The following is a 9,117-nucleotide window of genomic DNA, read 5'->3' on the forward strand; positions in this document are numbered from 1 at the left end:
CGTTTCAGACGGACAGACGTACGGACGGACTGACGGACGGACATGCCCTCGTACAGAGATGCTAGGACGCATCTAAAAAGACCCATTGCGTGCAGACTGCAGAGGCTAGAGGTCCAGAAGCATCTCATCAGAGGGCTGCCCTGCCTCACCATCCCCATCTCCCTAAAGACACCTCACATCTCCTTCAGACCAGCTCCAGCCAACCAGCCAGCCAGCCAGCCAGTCTAATCACTCTCCCCCAAGCCAAAAAGGACACAGCATATGTGCCACGGCACGGGGGAAGGCGTTAAGAAAGGGGCGCGTGGGGAGCTGAGAGAAAGCCCTGGTGGTGAAGAAGAGAGCTTTGCTATACTCGGGTCAGTTCTCAAGCCAACGTCCCTTTGCCATGCCCCTGCCCTGCCCTGCCAAGCTGGCACCTGCCCCGGGTGCCGCTGAGGGGGCACGAGAGCGCCAGAGCACAGAGCACTTAATTGCCTCTTCACGTCCCAGCGGTGGCAGGGGAGGTGGAGGTGGTGGTGGTGGTGGTGGTGGTGGTGGTGGTGGTGGTGGTGGTGGTGGCAGGGGAGGTGGAGGTGATGGTGGTGGTGGCAGGGGAGGTGGAGGTGGTGGTGGTGGTGCGGGCAGGGTCACTGACAGCTTTGGCTGGACCCAGGACAAAGTCATCTGAAAGGGCCCCCTCACCCAATACATGCAATGTAATGAGGACCCAATTCTGGGGGCCCCTTCTCCCTGGGCACGGGGCAACAGACCCCATTCCCAATCCCCCGCCCCCCCCCCCCCTGTTGGCTTCCCTGGGTGCGGGCGTCGGGTGGATACACGGATGGGATGGGATAAGATGGCCAACCCTTAGCCAGATGCACTATCATACTCCACTGAGCTCTGTTAACTAACACCCAGGCCAGGCCAGGTCTCTGGCAGAGTCAAGAGGCCTGCCCAGCCAAGACTTCTCCATCAGGGACTGGGCCTTGGAGACCATGATAAACCTCCCACTGCACTACAGCCATCATCACTAGACTGGGGATCCAGAGCAGTGTTGCCAGATTGGGCAGTTTCCCGCCCAATTGGGCTGCTTAGGCTGGCCGTCTGCGGGTAAAAATGGCATTTAGCAGAAAAAAACGCCCAATTTTTGGCCAAAGAAATCAATAGAATTCGGCAGGATTTCGTGCCTCAACGTGGGTTTTGAGCATTCTTTGGGCTCGAAATCATTAGCCTCATCTGTCAACCCTGATCAAGAGAAATCTTCATCCAGAGAACAACCAGGGGGAAAACACACTAAAAATCAAGCAATGACTTTGTGAGCTTGTTTATAGCTGTCTGATTAACTATTTTAATTAAACGTTTTGGCTGCTATTCAAGCACATGTAGCTTTTTTGTGGCTAATCCAGCACTACAGCCTTTAGTGAAGGCCCACCAGGGACACTCCAACTCCCATTGTAATTGTGACACAGCACTCCACACACAGCACACAGTACTCACTGCACACAGCAAAATTGCATTCATGCCTCACCCGTGCAAGAGTGTGTTTAAGAGTTAAGTGACTCCAACTGACTAGCTACTAGCACAAACAAACACAGCCAGGATACTGCTGCCACCAGCACCCGACCCTGTCTGACCGCATCGCTCTGACCAACACTGGATCCCAGTGACTCATTTGGCCCCAGTGTAAACACAGTTGCCTCCGTCCAGCTAACCTCTCGTGCCCTGACATTTAACCCCCACAAATCTGCTGCCTCTTTAATCATGTCTGCCTGGCCTAGAGGGCAGCAGGCCTCAAGCTAAGCTAGTATACCAGGGCCTGTCACTGGTGGAGTTGTGCACAGTGAACTGTGTAGTATGAGACTGGACTTGACTTGACAGCTCCGGCAGGCAGGCAGGCAGGCAGACAGGCAGAGAGACAGGCAGACAGGCAGGCAGGCAGGGCCTTGTGTGCAGCCATGCGTGACGCAAAGCCCAGTGGCTGGCGGTTTAGTTGAGCGAGCGAGCGAGTGAGGTGGACACAGACACAGTCATGCTCACATTTACTGTAGTGAAAGTGACTCCCCTTACATTTGTCACCGTGATCGCATAGCTCAACCGCGATGACAACAGTCACAGGCACAAGTGCAAAATCCAACCTCTGTGTTTAACACGTCACACACATGTGAGCACAGGGCGAAACATGACAGCAGCAGCAGCAGCAGCGCCCGGGGAAGCAGCGCGTAGTGTGTGGGATCATACCATGTTCAGCACCACAGCTGACAGCCTTGGCTGGGCCCGGGAGAAAATCATCTGGATGGTCCCCACGCACTCAATACATAAAATGTAATGGAGACCCAATTCTTTTTTATTTGTAGTTTATTTAGCAGGGACAATGCAGTGCATATTATTACAAACATGACACGGCAAGGTCATGACACAGCTTGCAGATGTGAATACATAAAAGGTTTGTAACTAGATAGCTAATTTGCAACCTCAGTCCCTAATCAAGCTAACTATTCTAATAAAATATTGGCGGCCCTCTCTTTGGGCTAGAGATGCTCCGATCACCATTTTTTGGCCCGATCACCGATACCGATCACCAAAAATCTTTATCTGCCGATCACCAATCATTACCGATCACAGAAATTATTTCCTATTTTTTTAATAGCCTATTAATTATCCTTATTGAATATTTCTGCCCATAAACCAATCAATCTTAATTTGCACATGTCGCTTTCACAATGTAGGCCTATTATTAGGCTATTATTATTATTATTATTATTATTATTATTATTATTATTATTATTATTATTATTATTATTATTATTATTATTATTATTATTATCTTTCAGCTCTTTCAGACTAGTGTTGGTAATATAGCCTACAAGTAAGTCTACAGTATTAATCAATTTATAAGTTATTGCATATAATTACTAAACTATTTAAGATTGAATTGAAACTGAAACATTACATCAATGTATAAGTTATTGCATATAATTACTTAACTATTTGAGATTGAATTGAAGCTCAGACACCTGGATCTCAGTCTCTCGTCTTCTGCATACGAGAAAAAACCCTGTCGCTTTAAATGAGCAGCCTCGTGAGGAGAGCCCCTCCCCTCTCTGTCACTCACTGTCCACAGCTGCAGTGCTCCGCGACCGTTCTGAGCTCTCTCCCTCTCACCTCACCTGTCGCCGTTTGGCGTTTCAGCGACTATCAAACTAATCGACTGACTGTCAATTACAACTTTGAAAACAATAACGTTGGCATGCTTGTGCGGACAACGTGAACTTGTCGCGTGCTGACCGAGGCAACTACACAGGTTATAACGTAAAATGGCTAACGGGCGAGAAGTAGTCTATAAGCAAGTCTAACAAGAAAAAAAACTTCACTTGAAAGAACAGGCAACACGCACAACACAGCGTGTCTGCGAGGAAAGCTCTTTCTCTGTAACACTGTCATAGATTGTAGAATTCCCTGCACAGACTCATTGAGTTTCACCGTTCACTCTCCCTAGTTGCTGTTTGGTGTTGCAGCGACTACAAACTAATGACCTGGCTGTGCATTAGGCTACAACTTTAAAAACAATACAGTTGATGATTGTTTTGGAAACGTTTAGTTGTTGCGTGCTGACAGGCTGTAACTCAAAATAGCCAGCATGACGAGACTGACAAGTCATTCGCAAATTACAAGCGTCAGGTAACCGGCGCATGGATCGGAAAATCAGATCATTGTTGATGCAGATATGATTATGAATGGTGAAAATGAAGGAGTAAATTCCAAAAAGTTAAAGACAAGTAACGATGCCTTGTTTTGGTGCAGCAGCTGTGCAGAGCCAGCACCTAGGCTACATGCAGGCAGCGCCAGGTGTAAAGGCGAAATGCGCATGTTTTTCCGATCACCGATCAGGCTATTTTCGGCCATTATCGGCCGATCATGATCGGCTGCCGAGCAATCGGAGCACCTCTACTTTGGGCCCGGAGCAACATGCCCATTTGTCCTCCCCCTGTCCGCTGCCCTGATGTTGAGGGTACTTCAGAGGCAGATGAGGGTTAGTCAAGTAGTTATCTTTGAGTTGGGGACCCTGCCTTCACCACTAACCCATGACTGCTAAAATGAACCACCAGTAACAACAGAGACTGTTACTCCAACTCCATTCCATCCTACATCTTCAGATGATTAAAAATAACATTGTCAACGTCTACAAAAGCTTAGTGGCTACTGGATAATATGAACAATAACAGTGAGGAACTAAATCCAAGTGACCTTTGTGGAGATATAGTATTTGAAAATCACAGCAAGTAACCAAATGACATGGCAGAATTCGGTAACACTTTATTTTAATGGTTCACTATTACAGTGGATCTGCCACATTAAGTACAGTGTAATAACCAGTGTAACAATATTTAATACTATGTAACACCAGTGTATTACCATGTACCAATCCTAATCCTAACCTTAGATGTGAGTACAAAATTGGTACATGGTATTCCATGGAATTAAACATTGTTACACTGGTTATGACACTGTGCCTAATGTGGTAGATCTACTGTAATAGTGAACCATTAAAATAAAGTGTTACCGAATTCTGCTATGATCCACGAGAGGCGGTGTGTTTGCTGGATTAAGAACGGCTGAGGGAGCTGTAAACGTTTTTACAATGTAAATAACGTCTTTTTTATTATCATTAACAATCGAATGCGAGAAGCAAAGAACCTTTGCTTGGAAAGCTGTTTGTTTGCAGTCAATCTACTTCACAGTGACTAGACCCAGGGATGACTGGAGCACTCAGCAACTTTTTTAGAGATTTTTTATTATTTGTAACACTTGTAACACTGTATCAGCCAATCACAATCTCAGACCAAACACACAGTTTGAGATTTCAGTAACCAAGGCAGTCATTTTATAGTTGGTTTATAAAAAAAACTTGACCAAGACAGTAGGAAGGCACTTTAAATAGCTTCCTTCCTCTTGACAGAACCCTGAGGGGTTAAATAGCTTTTCGCTCAGGTCTAGTGATAGGGTTTGTGAATAATAATTGAAATGTATTGATATATTGCGATATAATCTGACGATTGAATCGAATCGCATCGTATCGTGGGACATTCTTAAGTATCGAAAATAATCAAATCGCTGGCCCCTGCCCAATGCCCTAGCTCCATAACATAATAGAAGTGGAAAAGTAATTGGAAAAAAGTCGTATCGAACCGTATTGTATTGCATCGTGGCGCATTCTTAAGTATCGAAAATAATCGAATCGCATCGCATCGAATAATAAGATATCGATATTGAATCGTATCATCATGGAGGCTGTGATTTACCCAGTTGCCAAGCTCACTGCATTTTACCGTAACTGAGTGCAGACTGGTGTGATGTGGGCGGCTCACTCCTCCCTCCACCCAGGGGGGTGCCTTGAGGCGGAGTAGGGGGTCCTGAGCTGGGAGGGACGGTGCAAGATGGTGATGCCTCTCACACCCCTTGATCACACCACAAAGCACACCGCCTGTCTATTACCTACTAATGGTACCGCTGGGATGGGAGAGATGCCATGCCCCTCCAACATAACACATTACATGTAGTGTGTACCTCCACAGAATGATCTCATATGGTATATAAGGAGAGAGAGAGAGAGAGAGAGAGAGAGAGAGAGAGAGAGAGAGAGAGAGAGAGAGAGAGAGAGAGAGAAACTGGCCACTGGTGGAAGATAAAAATGCTCTCTAGGAAATGAGGATATCTGTGTGTGCATGTGCAGCCATCATGTTTGGCATGTGTGTGTGTGTGTGTGTGTGTGTGTGTGTGTGTGTGTGTGTGTGTGTGTGTGTGTGTGTGTGTGAGTGGTGTGTGTGTGTGTGAGAGAGAGAGAGAGAGAGAGAGGGGAGAGAGAGAGATAGAGAGAGAGAGAGATAGAGAGAGAGAGATGGGGGGGGGGCAAAAAGACACTGGACATACAACTGAGCAGCACAGAAACAGCAGCCATCCATCCCTCTGGGTAAGTAAGGTGTGTGGGGGGTAAACGGAAGGCCAGCTATAAAGCGCCAGTGTCTGTGCCCATGCAGGCTTCACATGTCCGCCCCTGAGTCGTCTGGTAGGCTAATTGTAGCCTCCTACTGAAGCAGAGCATGAAGATTACCCCTCTCTTACGTCAGTCCTAATGTGAAAATTAAAGCCCTTGCCAAATGCACCCTCCAAAAACACACACGCGCGCACGCACGTACTGCTTCCGATTTAAATAAAAGTGACTGGAATATTGAAAAAGAACACCAAAGGTTTTAATTTAATGTTATACCAACACAGCTGCTGCCAACTTGTATGACACAGCAGGGTGGCTGCGCGCGAAATCTGAGTGCTTCAATGCAAACGTCTCCCGTGCATACAGTAATCTGGCGCAACCAAATGCCCCTCGTGGTGTCTGAATCCAGTGGAGTTCACGATAGTTGGCCAACACTGTCAGCTTCGACATGTGGTTTTTAAATCCTCTCGCGCATAATCCCGTGTACAAGGTCAAAGGCGTGTGGTGTTTTGGATTTATGGGAACACGCCACTGCTGCGTATCATCGCAAAAGTGCCTTTTTCCCAATAATGTCAGCTTGAGCTGATGGTTACTCACTCGCGCAATGTCAATCAGTCTACCTAATGGCTATCTAATTGGGCAAAAGAGAGCGGATTGGCAGGGAAAGCATTAGGCCTACATACACTTCCTGTCTTAAATGTAAGTAGGCTATGGGAAGCTGATGCGCTCAGCCTTTGGTGGATAGGACAAAATATTAGTTGTCGTCAGGACTGTTCACGTTCATGTTTAGAACATCTGTCTATTACCAGATAGACCATCCTGCATAGTGCTTATACATTCAGAGCCGGGTGCTTGCCGTTGGAGAGCAGGACTTGTGATAGCCTACCTTTGACTGATCAGACACCGTCGATGCGCTGAATGAACCGACTGACCCTGAGCAGGATAGGCTGTGTGTGTGATGATGTGATGGAGCTGTTGTGCGTTGGAGCAGGTGTGTGGTTCAGAGCGAAAAGCAAAGGGGGCCAGATGTCTCGGTGTGAGCGCCGGCACCATGATCAAAAGACAGGGGGGCTCTTGTTTAATTTATTTATCTCGGCTTAATTAAATCGAACTTATGCTCTTGCGTCATCGCGCCATCGTGGTCTACATCTAAAGGGGGACCAATTAGATTCGGGAAACCAAGCAGGTCCTTGTGAGCTCTGGTAGGATGCTGAGGAGTATGATGCGAAATATATCTTATTTGAGACATGAGCAGGAGGCAAAATAACGGCGACTAATGAAGCTGCAGGACCGTTAGAGTAGCCTACGTATCACTATCCGATTCACTTCAACATATGAAAATGATACCATGAATTGGATTCATATTTCATTCTTACGCATGTCTGCGATGAGACCATACGTCACTCCCTCGGCTAATTGACTAGTCGCCAGCAGCTTTTAAGAAGTATTGGATCGAATGACGCGTGTGTTTCAATACATGGATGCCAGACTCACCACCAATAGAGATTAAAAAAACAGCAATGACTGGGATAAATGCGAACCGTCGATAGACACCAAAAAGCGCCAACGTTTACCCCTTTCCCCAACCGCAAGCTCTTGCTTGACACATTCATACACAGGGGTTTCAAGCGCGGAGATAAATCAAACGGACATGTAGCCTATTTGTGACCGGCTGAGAATGCACACGAAAAGATTACTCATCTTCGCACGAGACCTGGGGATGGGGGACCGACTGAACCCATAGCGCAGCGTATTCTGCGGGCTTGCTAAATTCACACGCACGAAGCTGTCGAGTCGACACACTTCTCTAGGCAGCGCTGCCGTGCCGTGCCGCGCGCAGGTAGACCCACCGCTGATGTCATGGAGCGAGCATGACAGCTGGCATGGCTTCTGAGTTTATTGAGCGATGCCCTGCTGCAAGGATGCATGCGCTCTTGTTTCAGTTCGTCATGTCGTCTGGGGAAACTTTGTGCAAACTTAAAGCTTGTATCATGGGTTGATAATGACAGATAGGTGTTGATGGCATAATACCTCCCTTTCTGTCGGCTCGAAAGAAGGCTACTGTACCCTGTGAGACTGCAAAGTTGGCACAAAACTGACTGTGGGCGGCTCAAAGCCTGAGGTGAACCCACTCGCTTTGATGAGGCAACCGTCAGGTTATTCGAGGTGACAGGGAGAGATAAACGTGCACTTATATGAGGAATTTGGGGGGAAATGGGTGCGTAAACTTGTCAGGAGTCAGGACAAACACACACTTATTTAAAAATGATTAGCCTGTGTCTCCTTACCTCCACACTTGGCCCATCTGGATGATGTGTATAAAAATCTGCCACATCCACACAGATATTTGGCAGCATCTGTCCCTGCCGTAGATGCCGGTGCTCAGGCCAGCGGTGGCCCTCTTGCTCAGACCCTCCACCGCCCCCAAACCGCCCCCCGTGTAATCCTGGACAAACCACCTGAAGCTGAGGATCTGGACCAGCACCGACGGCACCAGCACGAAGAACAGGGTCAGCCCGAACCACAGATAGTCCCGTTTGGAGTAGTAATCCAAAGCTAACCACAGGTCCGTTCCCACGTCCCAGAAGAAGACGAGCATTGCCAAGACGATCCATAAGCAGTCCAGCCACAGGCGCTCCCCCGTATGCGGCCGCCTGCCTCCGCTCCCCTTCCCCAGCAGGGAACGCAGGCAGGCGCTGCGACACCCCCAGTAGCAGGACGAGGTGTTGCAGCAGTGGCAGATGTGTATGGCAGTGCTGTCCAAGCCATCGTCGTCGCAGCCCGCCACCGCCTCGTCCAGGTTGTGTAGCTGGGCGAAACCGGTAGCGACCCCCACACCATCAGATTTCGCTGCCATCTTGCTCTCTCAAGCACCCCGTCCGCCTTCCGGGGCTGATGACGTCACTTCCCAAATACCTGTTCTTTGACACCCCCAATATGCAACCCATCATCGTTACTTATGCCATCCTTCATCTCGGAGTCTTCATGGTTGTTAGCCCTAGGGATTTTCGCTCGAGCCCAGTGCTGTCGACGACGAAAACTGATGGTGAAGTCGGATGGCTCGCTGGAGCATCATCACCCCCACCACACGTCCAAGACCAGGTGAGCTCAGCAGCATCCCAAGCGAGAGAACTGAGTCATCCAGATTT

At 48.1% G+C, this 9,117-nt stretch overlaps 1 protein-coding gene across 5 annotated transcripts in view; it reads right to left on the reverse strand.

Moving 5' to 3' along the window:
• Positions 1 to 8,825, reverse strand: part of xkr6a (XK, Kell blood group complex subunit-related family, member 6a) — a 64,064-nt gene extending 55,239 nt beyond the window's left edge. For all 5 annotated transcript variants that reach the window (XM_063224152.1, XM_063224153.1, XM_063224151.1 and 2 more), the window contains exon 1: positions 8,257 to 8,825. In XM_063224152.1, coding sequence (XP_063080222.1) covers positions 8,257 to 8,825 — 569 coding nt within the window. The remainder of the gene's footprint in view (positions 1 to 8,256) is intronic.
• Positions 8,826 to 9,117: the final 292 nt, after the last annotated feature.

The sequence above is a fragment of the Engraulis encrasicolus genome, chromosome 19 (genome assembly GCF_034702125.1).
Source record: "Engraulis encrasicolus isolate BLACKSEA-1 chromosome 19, IST_EnEncr_1.0, whole genome shotgun sequence".
NCBI lineage: Eukaryota > Metazoa > Chordata > Actinopteri > Clupeiformes > Engraulidae > Engraulis > Engraulis encrasicolus.